Genomic DNA, 14,948 nt, shown 5'->3' on the forward strand with positions numbered 1-14,948 from the left:
AACCATTGATCTCAAATAAAGCTTAGGGTTTAATCCTAGCCATTGATCACTTAGGAGATTAGGGTTAGAGATTTTGGCTTAATGAAATTATAAAATAAACCTAAGGGGGATGTGAAGACACACAGTTGTGGAGGAATCAGTTTTCTCTAGAGCAAGAAGTTCAACTAAACTGAAAGAAATAAGAAGTGCAATAGGAAATTTCGAGAGAAATTCAAGGAGGTCGAGTTCAGGAAAGAGGGAGGCCAAGTTGTTGAAGAAGAGGGAAAAATTGTGGAGGAGGTTGAATTATCCATGGAGGTCGATTTTGTAATGTGCAGGGGATGTTTGAGACAGAGAAATAGGAAGGTTGATTTGCTGGTGAGACAGGTTAATTCTCCAAGGCTGATTTGCTTCAAGTGGTTGGATTTCTAGAGGCTGAACTCCTTGAGACCATTTTTTACCAGTGGGGCCAAGTTTCGAGTTGCCCGGAAATTGTATTTTTCTATGTATTCTCGGTGGGCCTAACCTAAAATTTTCCTGAGAAAATTAATTAAGATTGTGTTGGGTGTAAATTTGTTGTTGTAGTGTGATTGATCTCTTCAATTTATTTCCACTGAAATTTTTAAGTTAATATCCCAGTGTATTTATTTTTCAGCGAATTCAGAAATATTAGAGATAAATATCTTCTGGGATTCTAAATACATTGTTGCAGTAAAATAAATCAGATCTAGTATAAGAAAAATTAGCATTGGATATATGGATGTACTTGAATTCTTTAAGATTTATTCTAACTTCTCCTAATGTATAAAGACTTATTCTGTAACACATCTAATCTATAAGGAGTTGTCATATAACTCATCATTATTATCACTTTAGGAGTTGTTCTCCATGACAATATTGAAAAGAAAGACATGAATAGTGACATTAGCACTACCAAGGAAGGAAAGGGCAGAATCAGCAACATTCAAGCAAGGCGGCATCAAGGAACCATTGTGCTTCAGAGGTAACTATAAAACACTAACAGCTACTACAAATCAACAATGCATAGAATCAAAGGAAAGGAAGCCTTGTAACAACAACGAATCAAGGACTGAAATAAAAAGGAATTTTCAATTGGTTAAGATGGATGGATAATCATCAATGGCAGTAAACAAGCCAACACACAAGGAAATTTTATTACTTAGTTTCATCAGATGTAATGCCCTTGATTAGAAAGCTTTAAGGAAAGTTTTTGAAAGGGAGGGATTATGTTATGAGCCTGAGAGGGCATATTAGGGTTACATGTATATGTAATAGTGGGTCATCCTGGTAGTGGTCCTACGTGGGGAAAGAGTGAGAATAGGTATATATTCTGGTCAAAAGAGTCATTATTGGCAGGTGGACCTATGGTTTCGATATTATTGACTTATCATCATTATCACTTTCAGAGCTGTGCTCCACATCTATACGGTATATTGGGTGTACATTGTGTGTATGCAAATTTATCATGTTATTCTAATTTCTAACATGTAAGTATTTTGCTAATAATAGAGTTCCCAGCTAGAAGAAATGCTTTTAGTTCTAACAGAACAAAAGCAAAGGTAGCAGCCTTAGTGTGGAATGCTCATCCAGCTACAATGTATCAACCATGCATCAACCATAGACACAGACCCAGTCTCTAACTGGAAGGACTTGTTTTGAGATGATAATGATATTCCAGAGTTACTAAAGATAAATGGCATTGAGTAAAATGTCTTGAACTTGGAATCTTCCAAATTGAAAAAAGCCTTCAGAGTGCAAGAAGAGTGAACTGGACAGAGTGACACAAACACAATAGTGTGAATTATTCATTCAAAGAAGCAAAAGAGTCTTTGATCCCACCAATGTTAACAGGCTTACTACCAAATTTAATGTGAATACAGTATATCTCTGCTCAAGAAAGAGTTTCACAGTATCTTTGCATGGACAAAGTAGCAGACAATAAAAAAAATTATGTAATATCAGTTTCACTTCATGAAACTTTTGGTGCTTCATTCAATATTGCTTTAATATTTAGAATGGTTTTTGGCCCAGATGTTCATCTCTAGGTAACATGATGTAGATGATGTCAACCGAATTTGAGGAAGGCCATATTGTTTCGGTGCAAGGCTTAATGATTTCTCATTTCTGTAACAGCAATAGAGTGATGAATGGTAGTCCCTGATATTGGAGAGGTGGCACATTTTTTATCAAACATTTTAATCATCATTGTAACCCAACTTCAACGGTAAGGCTACCAAACCTGAAATTACATTTGTAGTCATATGGCAATGCATTTGAGACTTTATTCTCCTAGATAGTTTAAATGTTAAGAGTGATGAATGGTTGTCGACTTTACTCTTCTAGATGGTTTAAATGTTAAGAGTGATGAATGGTTGTCAACTTTACTCTCCCAGATAGTTTAAATGTTAAAGAGTGATGAATGGTTGTCCCTGATATTGCAGAGGCACATTTTTATAAAACTTTGTTATCACAATTTTAACCCAACTTCAATGGTAACACTACCAAACTTGAAACTACATTCGTCATCATAAGATGCTTTTGAACATAATGGCAATGCATTTGGAGACTTCACTCCAATGTTGGAAATATCAGCTATAAATCACCAACATCTCAATATATCATGAGCCTATCAGCTTGGTGACATTATCACTGAAAAGTCGCAATTTTCTCAGATTTTGAATATATCACAATATTTTGAAACTGTGACATATTGGCAACATATCATCCTAAATTGGAAATATCAGGTGAGTCAGCAGATACAGAGAATTTTTTGGATTATTTTGCTCAGTTTGAAGAGGGAAAGCAGGGTATTGAGAACAAAATACATTTGCTGATAAAAAGGCTAGAGGGAGGGGGTTGCTTTATATGTTTAAAAATTTTGGGGAAAAAAATGTAAATCATTATATTTTTTTAACATATGTTTCCACCGATGCTTCCAACAAGTTTCTTCCCAGACATTCGGCAACATATTTGCCAGGAAATGATGCTTGCAACGTTTCTTTCATCTCCTAGATAGTTCAAATGTTAGTACTGTTGCTAAACGTGCCAAAAATATTGCATGGAACTGAATTTATGAAAATGAGTACCAGAAGACAAATTTTGAATTGCTAGGCAATTATTGGAAGCAAACTTAAAATTATTCAAATGTACATACTCCAATGAGTATGGCTTTCTGGCTATAGCTAGTCAAAAGAAGCCTCTCCAAAAAAGGTTCAAAACAAGGGCAAATCTTCTTATCACAAACTAGATTCTGAAGGATTTCAAAAGATAAGAAGTAATGAGGAAATGGTCGGCATGGCTTTGAAAGTCCAAATATTTTTAGCCTCAGTGAAAAAAAGAAGCAAATGTAACATAAAGATAGCAGTGGCACAAAACTGTTGATGGGTTGCAGTCCAGTAAAATTTATGAACCAACCAGTTGCCCACTGGAGTGGAATTAAACAAGCCCAATGCAAATGACCAAGAAATAAAAATAAAGGGAAATTCGCATCCTCGAAGATAAGAGAACACAGTTCAAGCTCCACAGTTGTGACACTGTATGGCATAAAAAACCTCGGCCCCTGAATCAATGGAATGAAATTTAAATGCTTGCCCAGAAATGCATATAGAATTTCAATGATTGAAATTGAGGCTTCAGGCAGATTTAGTTTTTCCTGCTACATTGACAGTAGTTTCATGCTTTTTTTATATAAAATGTAGTACATATATATTCTCCCACTACATATTCCAGTCCACATACTTTTATTTTTAAGGTAAAATCTAGTATATATTTTAATCAGCCAGTAGTAGTTGAGTTTAACCAGCACCTGCTTATTGGCTATATCCCTGGGGCCAATTTCAATGCGAAGAGGAACACCCTTAAGCTCCCAGTGAGAATATTTCCAGCCAGGGGAATAATTGTCTCGGATATCTTCTTCTATACGAAATCCTGCTGCCCGCAATGTCTGCACTGTCTCAATACATGCATTATAAATTGCATGTGTGTCTGCATCTTTGAAGGGAACAGGAACCACAATAATTTGCAGAGGTGCTACTCGAGGAGGCAAAACCAGACCTTTGTCATCCCCATGAATCATTACCATGACACCAATCTGGAAAACAAACATGAAAAGTATTAAGTTTGGTCTTACAATTCCTAGAAATGAATAAAATGCAATGACCATAAACTACAATTTTACATTTCATTACATAAGGAATTACAAGCAGAAGGAAATACAATATGCTTTTATTTATATGAAATTGTCTGGTTCATGTCTAAAACTAGTAAGTATCTAAGCAAAGAACATGTTAATTTCAAATTTAACAAGGGGACTTAATTTGCCTAAAGAAAACATTATGAAGTCTAAAAAGGACAAAGGGTGAAATTTCCTAGGCAAGTGAAAAGTCACTATAACTTTATAAAATCAAATATCATAAAGTGACTTTATAAAAGTCAATTTAATAAAAGGAAAGAAAAAAGGTGACCTTAAGTTTATGAAATAAGGAAAATGAGGAGACTCTCTTCATTCGTGCATTTTGAGTTTTGGAGAGAAGAGCTCTTGGAGAGTTTTCTTGGAAAGAAGCTTAGAGTTTTGGAACCCTAGCCACCATAGCTGACTTGGGTGTTGAAACGAGACACCCTAATTGGATTTGAGAGTGAATATCACAAATTTCACCACTGAGCTTCAATGGAGCACAAGATTTTCGAAAAATATTGAGGTATTCATGTGTTTCCAATTGATTTTAGAAGCTTATTTGGTATTTTCTATATCATTTTTGCGGATGGAAGAGCTACCTAAAATTTGAGCCTTGGTAATTGTAAAAAATACTGAGAGGGAGGTGAATCAGTATTTCTTAGCAATTAGTACTTTATTAATCTTTTTCAGAGCATTAGTTAATCTTCAGTTATAATAATTATTCAGTAAAAGTAGTAAACAACAATGCAAAAAAAAAAAGATAAAAGAAGGCACAAGATTTTTAGGTGGAAAACCCCCTCTGGATCAAAAACCACCAAACGCTTTTCTAATGAGTTCTTTAATCTTCAGCCCCAACTAAAAAGAAAGCTACAACCTCCTAAAACTCTAGAAAAGCATTATTCTCCAGCTCCCACTGGAGGGATGCCCCAACGCCCTGGTTTTATCAGTAGTCAACTGAAAAGATGCCCTACCACCCTAGTGAGCCACCACTCACCCTAGCACCACCCTACCACCCTTTAGAATTTACAAGCCCCAACATGTAGGTGACTTCATTCATCAGCCTAGACCACCCTACCACCCTGTAAAGACAAAATAAAATAAAAGATGTGGACTCTCGTACCAGGGACAATAATCCACGTTACAATGATTTACAATAAATGATAGACAATACTAGGACCTACCCTTATCCCAACAAACTTAACAATAGAATAGACTCTCCCCAATAATGCCTTTACAACTCTAGGCAATTTGACTCTTTTACAAAATGGGCCCTTGTACCAGAGATAATGCCCCTAGTTACAATGATTTGACTTTTGACATTGACAATGCTTCACAATATATGGACAGTAGTTGATGATGGTTGTTATGTCTTCAAAGAATGTCCCGTTGCAATGCTTCATTTAAGAGATATTGATTTGATGCAATGCTTCATTTAAGAGATATTGATTTGACACTTCAGACTCTTGAATGCTTGCTTGGTGTTGTCCTTGAATCTTCTTCTACCTACATGCAAATTGCCCAAATGAAACCCAATCTCAAAGCAAAACAAAGTACCCTTCACTTACCTTTGCCTGCAAAACAAGTGTGAGTATAAAATAATGAATACAAAATTGAATGATTCAAAACATACCTGAATTGTGCTTGTGTTTGAGTTGACTACTTTGCTGATTTGTAGCAGCTGGAATGATATTCAAGACTTATAGTTGTGGATGACCTTATTCAAGACCTTATTGTGAGGTTATCTCTTGTTTCAGGTGCCATAGACCTTGATTTTTATATCTGAGATCCTTCTTAAGATTAATCTTAAAGTGCAGGACAAGTCTATAATAAATTCCGCCCTGTAGTGTCCTGAAACCGAGCCAAAGATTATCCTCGTTGTGCTTGATTAGGCCTTGAACCGAACCTCCATCCAGACATGTTTCTACTTAATTCAAGCCCCCAAATGTTCTTTGGTATACTTGTAATAGAATGGATCTCAAGACAAATATTTGTAGGCAATCACACTCAAGGAATTTGTTTGTCCTATAATGAATGACAGCTGGACCGAGACACTTTGGGAGAGGACACCAAATTACGAGCTTTTTTTTCGAAACGTCTACAATGAAACTGAATCACAGAGATGTGACCGAATGTATACTTGGATTAGGCCGCAATTCTAACCAAGTTTGCGATTGATCCAAGAAGCATTCAAGGTGTTTGGAAAGAGACTGAACTGCTCAATGCACTGTGTTGTGACTTAATACTTGGACCCGAGACCTTAATTGCAACAAAAAATATCCACCAATCCTTTCGCTGCACCTGTAATCTAAATGAAACCTAAAACAAAATATTTCATTGATGTGCTGAGGGCGTTTTTCAAATTCACAGTAATCTTCATTTTATTTCATATCTTACCTCTTATGTCAAGGAGAGTCTTATATATATATATATATATATATATATAGATAGAGAGAGAGAGAGAGAGAGAGAAGAGGAGGATTTCTCCTATATTTCTTCCTTGTGGAAAAAGAAAGAACCACGACTTTTAGACTATATTTTGACTGAGGGTTTCATGCAAAATGTTTAATTTAATAACAAATAGTGCTAGTTAATATATTGACCATAATGAGGGTTTAATGTGATTTAATTGTTGGCTTTGCGACCTAAGAATTATATCTTATGATGTGTAAAAATGCTAATTGACCCTTAATTTAATGAATTACTAATCTTTATTAATATTTGTCTAGAAAAAAAATGAATTCCACTAAAAATTTTGAAATCAATGATTGCCTAAATGCATATGGTCCTACCTAGGTTGTGAAGTCGGTGATTGGTTTATTGTCTTTAGTTCTTGAAATTAATCAACTTATACAAAATGAGATCGCAGCAAGAATCAATGTCATATATTGACAACTATAGGTGAATAAGGTGTCATGTCACTACCCTCTATGGTTTTAGCCCACAAAACTGGGTCTTCAACTTCAAACTCAATTTTCTCTCAAACCAAAAGGAACCACAAGGCATACCATGTATCAACAGAAACATCTTGTCGAGGAGAATCTATCCAAAAGGATCAAGGTAGCTCCTGGTGCTGTTTGTGTTGACATCAATGACAACATCCTATCAACAATCTCCCCCTCTAGCATTGGTGGCAACACAAGTACTCCCCCTATGATCATAACTCCCCCTGTCATCATGCTTTTACCGTTCCTAACGCTTTCTCTCCCCTTTTGACATCAATGGAAAAGGGTAACTCCCCCTGACAACCTGCCTCTCTTGCAGACTCGTGACTTGCCTTAACTCCCCCTATCTACTTGACAAGATAATGGAGTGCCCTAATGAGGACTTGGGAGAACCCCGAGTTTTAGGCGAAATACTCAAATGTCTCACGCGACAATGGTTTGGTAAAGATATCAGCAATTTTTTATTTTGTTCCAATGTATTCAACTTTTATGTTCTTCTCTGCAACTTGTTCTCTAACAAAGTGATACTTGATCAGAATGTGTTTTGTTTTTTAATGCATCACGAGATTCTTGGAGATATTAATGGCGCTGGTGTTATCGTAAAATATCGAAATGGGCTCATCAAACATCACTTGAAGATCCTACCAGGTTTGTTTCATCTAGAGGACCTACATACAACGTGTTGTTGTTGTTATGTATTCTGCTTATGTTGTGGATAAGGAGATTGAAGATTGCTTCTTGCTCAACCACAAAACAAGACAACCACCTACATAGAAGGCTACTCCACTGGTGCTCTTACGATCATCAACACTTCTTGCCCAATCTGCATCTGTATAAGCTGCAATGGTTAACTCATTCCCTTTAGGATACCATAGTCCATATTTTGTTGTTCCCTTGAGATATCGAAAGATTTTATTGACAGCGATGACATGGGATTCTTTTGGTGCTGCTTGGAATCATGCTACATGTCTGACTGCATGCATTACATCTAGCCTGGAAGTTGTTACATACAGACGACTACCAATCATAGATCTATACATCTTTTGATCTGCGTCTTTGGATGAGTCATCAATGATCAACTTGCAACCTATCATCATTGGGGTAAGAACTAGCTTGCAATCTTCCATCTGAAATCTTTTCAACATTTCCTTAATATATTTGGTTTGACAGATAAATATTCCCTTGTCTTGCTGAGATATTTCAAGTCCCAAAAAGTATGTCAACTCACCAAGTAGTGACATCTCGAAGTCACTCTGCATATTTGCAGCAAACTTCTTACCTAACTTATCATCATCACTCCCAAAGATTATATAATCCACATGCACTTCAATAATTGTCAGACTATCATGTTCAATCCTTACATAAAGGTTGCTATCCGCACTTCCCTTCTTGAATCTTTGTTGTTGCAAATACTTGTCAAGACGGGCATACCACGCCCTAGGAGCCTGTTTGAGACCATACAACACCTTCTTTAATCTGGAAACATAATCTTTTTTCAGTGAGGGCATATCCTTCAGGTTGTTCTATATATACTTCTTCTTCTAATTCGACATTTAGAAAAGTTGATTTTACGTCTATTTGATAAACTTTGGTTTTTCTTGAACATGCATAAGCCAAGAACATAGCTTCGATTCTGGCAACTGAAGCAAATGTCTCTTCAGAATCGATTCCTTCAACCTGTGCATATCCTTTGCCAACCAACCTTGCCTTGTTCTTGGTAATCTGTCCATCCTCATTTAGTTTGTTCCTGAAAACCCATTTTGTTCCAATTACATTTTTATCTTTTGGTCATGGGACCAATTCCCAAGTGTCATTTTTCTCAATTTGATCCAATTCTTCATTCATGGCAGCGACCCAATGTTCATCTTGACTGGCTTCTTCAAAATTGTTTCGCTCAAATGTAGCTAAAAGAGCAAGATGAGCTTGTTGTGGTACACGAAACTCACGTTTTCTTCTAGTTCATGTACCTTCATTGAGAGCCCCAAAGATATGATTTGAAGGATGATTCTTTTGATACCATTCTTTAGGGGTTGTCGAGGGTCTTTTTGTTCAATTTGTTGTTCATCTCTTATCTCTTCCTGGTTGTTAGTTGTTTCCTTATTCAATTGTGCTTGCTCAGGGACTTCTTCTTTTACGCTTTTTGGTTTTGACTCGTGTATCTCTGATTTGCTTGAAGAGGAGCTTTCCTCATTAACCTTTGAGCCATAATATTCATTAAATGTCACATTGATGCTTTCAACTATTCGTTTAAGTCTCTAATTGTAACATTTATAAGATTTTATTTTGCGTGAATAACCAACAAAGATAACTTCATCTACTCGAGAATCAAACTTTCATGTTTTCTAATCTTCTCTTTTAATGTAGCATTTCCTTCCAAAAACCCTAAAATATTTGAAATTTGTTCGTCTTCCTTTCCAACGTTTGTATGCAGTCATATCACAATTGTTTTTAAGCTAACTTCTCTTCAAAATAAACACAGTTGTAACAATTTCTTGAACCCAAAATTTGTCATCTAATTTTGAATCATTTAGCATTGTTTTGGCCATTTCTAGTACAGCTCTATTCTTACTTTCAACGACTCCATTTTGTTGTGGAGTTTTGGTTGTTGAGCACTGCCTTTTTATTCCATTTTCTTCACATAAATGTTGAAATGATTTGGAGGTAAATTTGTCGTCGTTATCAGATCGCAAACATTTAATCTTTAAATTAGTTTCATTCTCAACCATTTCCTTGTAGATCTTGAAACATTCAAATACCTCGGACTTTTTCTTCAAGAAACTAACAGTCGTCATCCTGGTATAATCACCTATCATTAGCATAAAAGATAATTCACCATTCAATCCTTTAGTCCTCATTGGTCCACATAGATCAGTATGTATTAATTCCAATGGTTGTTATGTGAAGTTTTCTTTTGTCTTGAATTTGACTTTTGTTTGCTTGCCATGCTGACAATGTTCACATACAGCATTGGTTGGTTTTGAAATTAATGGCATCTCTCTCACAGCTTCCTTTTTGCTAATTCTAATAAGGTTGTCAAAGTTTATGTGTCCCATTCGTCTATGCCATAGCCAACTCACATGTTTTTGCCAAGAAACATCCTTTAACGACCTCATCCAAGGTGTATATGTCATTTGGAGCTCTACTTGCAGTAGCCACAAGTTGACCGGATTTTTCTTTTCTTATTTCACATTTCTTTGAGTCGAATAACATTGTATGTCCTTGATCACACATTTGACCTACACTTAGCAGATTATGATTCATATTTTCAACAAGAAGCACATCTTTTGCTATAGCATCCTTGCTTCCAAGTTTGATAGTGCTTGTTCCTATAACATTTGAAGATCCGTCATTTCCAAAAGATATTGTTCCATCTTTTCCTTCTTTCAAAGATATAAATTTATTCTTGTCTCCAGTCATATGTGTTGAAAAACCGCTATCAACGTACCAAACATTTCTTTTACTTTGAGCCTTTAGGGCAAGAGCGCACCTTTCATCTTTCTTCTTCCAAACTTGTTCATTCCGATTTTGTTGTGATTCCTTTGGGGGAGCCGCAAATCTGCAATATTTAGCCAAATGTCCAAAATTGTTGCATTTATGGCATTCTACTTCATTTCTTAGATAGTCAAATCTGTTGTAACTTTGCCTAAAGTTTGCTTGCGAATTTCTGGAATAACCATTCTTAAAGGGTCTTCCAAAGTTGCTTCCATTCCAACCATAAGTACAACAGTCTATAGCTTTATGTCCAAACTTTCTACATGAATAACAAAAGCCATGAAAGACGGATTGATACCTAGGAGAAAACCTTCTTCGTGGAATCGTTTTCCAAGAGCCTTCTTGCATATCTTGACTTTTTGGTTCGGTTGGGAAACTTCCTTGCTTGATAGATCCTTTAACAGTTTCTATATAGGTTTTCTGTCCATTTGCCTTTTCTGTCATAAAGGAGCTTGAACCCTTTTCAAATGTTTCTTTGTAGCCTAGACCAGTCTTATCACTATATGACCTTTGGTTGCTAATGAGCTCATCCAAGGTTTTAGAGCTATTTGCAAAGTTTTGCAGAACATTTCCCTTTTTGCTTCCTTTCATAGAGAGACTATTTGGGCTTCTAGTTCTTCCCTTGCCTCATTGCTTTCTTTTAACTCATTCCTGAGTGATTCTTCAATTCTTTTGGCTTCTTCTAACTTTACTCTGAGGTTGATGATTTCTTCTTCATTCCTTTTGTTGAGATTCTTGGCATGTTCTTTTACCTCCTTCAATTCGGCTTCTAGAGAATTAACATTTTTCCTTTCTGCTTTGAGTTCTTTTATAACTCTGACAACTTCATTTTCAAATTCAATTTGAGTCTTTTCTTCTTCATCTTCTTCTTCGTCAGGTGCTTCCCTCTTGTTATGCATAGCCATAAATAATACTTTTTCTTTGTTTTCTTCATCACTGTCACTTTCTTCTTCAAATGAGGAACTATCTTCCTTGGAGAGGAAGTTTTTCTTAAACCCTTTCTTCTTACCTTGCTTGTTGAAATTTCTTTGACCCTTATTTCCTTTCGTAAATGCTTCATTCTTATGAGGGCACTTAGCAACAAAATGAACAATCTCACCACAGACAAAACATACTAATGGAAGTTTTCCTTTGTACTTACATGTTCCTCTTTTCATCTTCCTCGTAATGTATGCAAATTCTTCATCTAAAAGTTCATTTTCTTCTTCCTCTTTGCAACAATTAGATCTAGGTTTGGATACTTGTTTTCCCTTCTCGATCTTCTTGGATGTTGTAAATGTTGTTTCTATATTAAATGAACCATTTTCCTCTTCAATCCTCATTTCATATGTTGTAAGTATCCCATGTAGTTCGTCCATACTCAAGTTGCTTAAATTTGATCTATCTTCTAAGACAAAAACCTTAGGATTAAATCTTGTTGGAAGAGTTCTGAGGACTTTTCGAACAATGACCTTTTTGTTAATTAGTTCTCCTAAATTTTCCAAGGCATTTGTTATTAACTTATTTCATCTACACGTTGAAAGGAAGATGCAATGTTCTCATCCTCTGTCATCCTTAGTTGCTCAAATTGAGCTCTGTAAATTTGAAGTTTTGCTTCCTTGACCTTTGAGTCTCCAGCATATATGTTTTGAAGTTTGTCGCAAAGTTCCTTAGTTGTTTTACAACCCAATACTTTAACATAGACAGATTGAGTGAGCCCACTTACAAAAAGATCCTTTGCATTGGCATCATTTACGAGATTTTTCTTACCTTGCTCATTTGTTGTTGCATTATAGCTTTGTTCAACTATTTCCCAAACCTCATATCCGTGTGCAAGTAAATGTGTTAAAATTGGAAACTAGGGCCAAACTCCATGTGGGTCATCTTATTTATGGCAGCTAATATTTTTCCTAGATTCCTCTCATCGAGAGGTGTAGGATTGATCTAACAATCATCCCATTTCGACAAGTATTTATGGAGATATGAATTTATTTGTAATTACTTGACAAATTTTCAAGGTCAGCCAGCAGCTAAATGTGTGGCACACATGTTCAACATCTCATATAAATACAAGATAGGTGGAGGCATTATTTAACCATCTCATCTCACTCATTTTTCTCTCTCTCTCCTTAGCATTGGGTTAACAAGGAGCAGCCAACGTGGGAGAAGAAGGACGCAGCAAGGAGACAAGGAAGACACAGTTTTGAAGGACGCAAAAGCAGCAGGTCATCTCTTTGACCAGCGTTGACCAGCGTGGGCAATTTAGGACTGTGGTTTTGGTGTGGCTGCCTCTCCTGGGCAAGCCACAAATTTTGGCACAAAAACCGAGGTATTCTGACCTACAGTTTGACCAAGGTTGACTACCCTAGTTTGGGTTGATTACAGTTGACTGTTGTTTGACTGTGTTTTTTGGGGCTGTTTGAGGGCTGCTTCTTCTTGCTATTGGAAGACTAGATGACCGGGAAATTGACCAAATATATTGAAGGTCAATTTCACCTTGTTTGACCATATTTGACTTGGCTGGTTAGGGTTTACTGCTGCTGTCATAAAATTACAGATTTCTGAATTTGTACTATTTCTCTCTGCTGAACTATTGAAGATTAAAGAAGAATTGATCAAAGGGTTTCCCTGCATTGTGGTTTGTCCCTGACTAGCTGCCACATCTTGTGTCTCTTGTCTTGGCTTGTTTTCTATCAATCTATTAATGTTCTAACTTCTATCAGCATTTTACTTTATGTTTATGTGATTGCTAAACAGTGGCTAATAAGAAGAAATCGAAGTAAACTGCACTAAGCATAGAACATACCATAAATTAACAAAATGAACCTACATCCTTCCAGTCCATAGTGCATAGTGATCTCCATTAAACAAAGGAACTCTATTCTTGGTGTACTCCATGATCTCCTTCTAGTTGTTACACTGCTAGTGGAGGAACTTGCTTTCATACCAATTGTTGGGAACACTAGGGGGGGGGAGCGTGAATCAGTTTTTCCTAGCAATTAGCACTTTATTAATCTTTTTCAGAGCATTAGTTAATCTTCAGTTGCTATAATTATTCAGTAAAAGCAGTAAACAACAATGCAAAAGATAAAGAAAGTAGGCACAAGATTTTTAGGTGGAAAACCCCCTCTAGGTCAAAAACCATCAAACAATTTTCTATAAGTTCTTTAATATTTAGCCCCAACTAAAAAGAAAGCTACAACTTCCTAGAACTCTAGAAAAGCATTCTTCCCCAACTCCCACTGGAAGGACACCCCAACACCCTCGTTTTGTCAACAGTGCGTTGAAGGATGCCCCAACACCCTAGTGAGGCACAACTCACCCTAGCACCACCCTACCACCCGTAAGTGTTTACAAGCTCCAACCTTTAGGTGACTTCATTCACGAGCCTAGCACCACCCTACCACCCTATAAAGACAATACCCTTATCCCGACAAACTTGACAATAGAATAAACTCTCCCCAATAATGCCTTTACAACTCTAGACAATTTGACTCTTTTACAAAATGGTCTCTCGTACCAAAGATAATGCCCCTAGTTACAATGTTTTGACTTTCGCCTTTGACAATGCTTCACAATATATGGACAGCAGTTGATGATGGTTGTTATGTCTTCAAAGAATGTCCCGTTGCAATGCTTCCTTTAAGAGATGTTGATTTGACACTTCAAACTCCTGAATGCTTGCTTGGCGTTGTCCTTGAATCTTCTTCTACTTGCATGTAAATTGCCCAAACGAAACCCAATCCCAAAGCAAAACAAAGTACCCTTCACTTACCTTTGCCTACAAAATAAGTGTGAGTATAAAATAATGAATGTACAAAACTGAATGATGACTTTGTTGATTTGTAGCTGCTGGAATGATATTCAATAAGTATAGTTGTGGATGAGACCTTATTCAAGACCTAATTGTGAGGTTATATCTTGTTTCAGGGGCCAAGGACCTTGACATTTATATATGAGATCTTTCTTAAGATTAGTCTTAAAGTGTAGGACAAGTCTGTAATAAATTCGGCCCTGTAGTGGCCTAAAACCGAGCCAAAGATTATTCTCGTTGTGCTTGATTAGGCCTTGAACAAAACCTCTGTTATGAATAAAAATATATATAAAATAGCACAAATAATGTAAAACAATAATAAATTTAAATAATGATTAATTAGTAACTAGTTAATGAAAAGGTATGTCCCTAAGGACATAACCTTTAGTGAAGACGTACATGCCTAGGGTATATAAGCAGGCTCTCACCCTCATTGTAATCATCACATTAATTTTATATAATATACAATATACAATTACTCGTCCTACTCTGAATGTTTATGTCTTCCAAGTGTTTTGAAAATTACACGGTTGCATATATGAAGTTT

The 14,948-nt window shown here is 36.2% G+C and overlaps 1 protein-coding gene across 4 annotated transcripts in view; it reads right to left on the reverse strand.

Annotated features, from left to right (window-relative positions):
* Positions 1–14,948, reverse strand: part of LOC149167300 (Class II aaRS and biotin synthetases superfamily protein) — a 237,215-nt gene that overhangs the window by 134,906 nt on the left and 87,361 nt on the right. For all 4 annotated transcript variants that reach the window (XM_089432952.1, XM_089432948.1, XM_089432950.1 and 1 more), the window contains exon 11: positions 3,806–4,090. In XM_089432952.1, the coding sequence (XP_089289078.1) occupies positions 3,806–4,090 (285 nt within the window). The remainder of the gene's footprint in view (positions 1–3,805; positions 4,091–14,948) is intronic.

This window comes from Pinus tabuliformis, chromosome 5_1 (assembly GCF_031772625.1).
Source record: "Pinus tabuliformis cultivar Carrire ecotype Pingquan chromosome 5_1, CPIR1, whole genome shotgun sequence".
NCBI lineage: Eukaryota > Viridiplantae > Streptophyta > Pinopsida > Pinales > Pinaceae > Pinus > Pinus tabuliformis.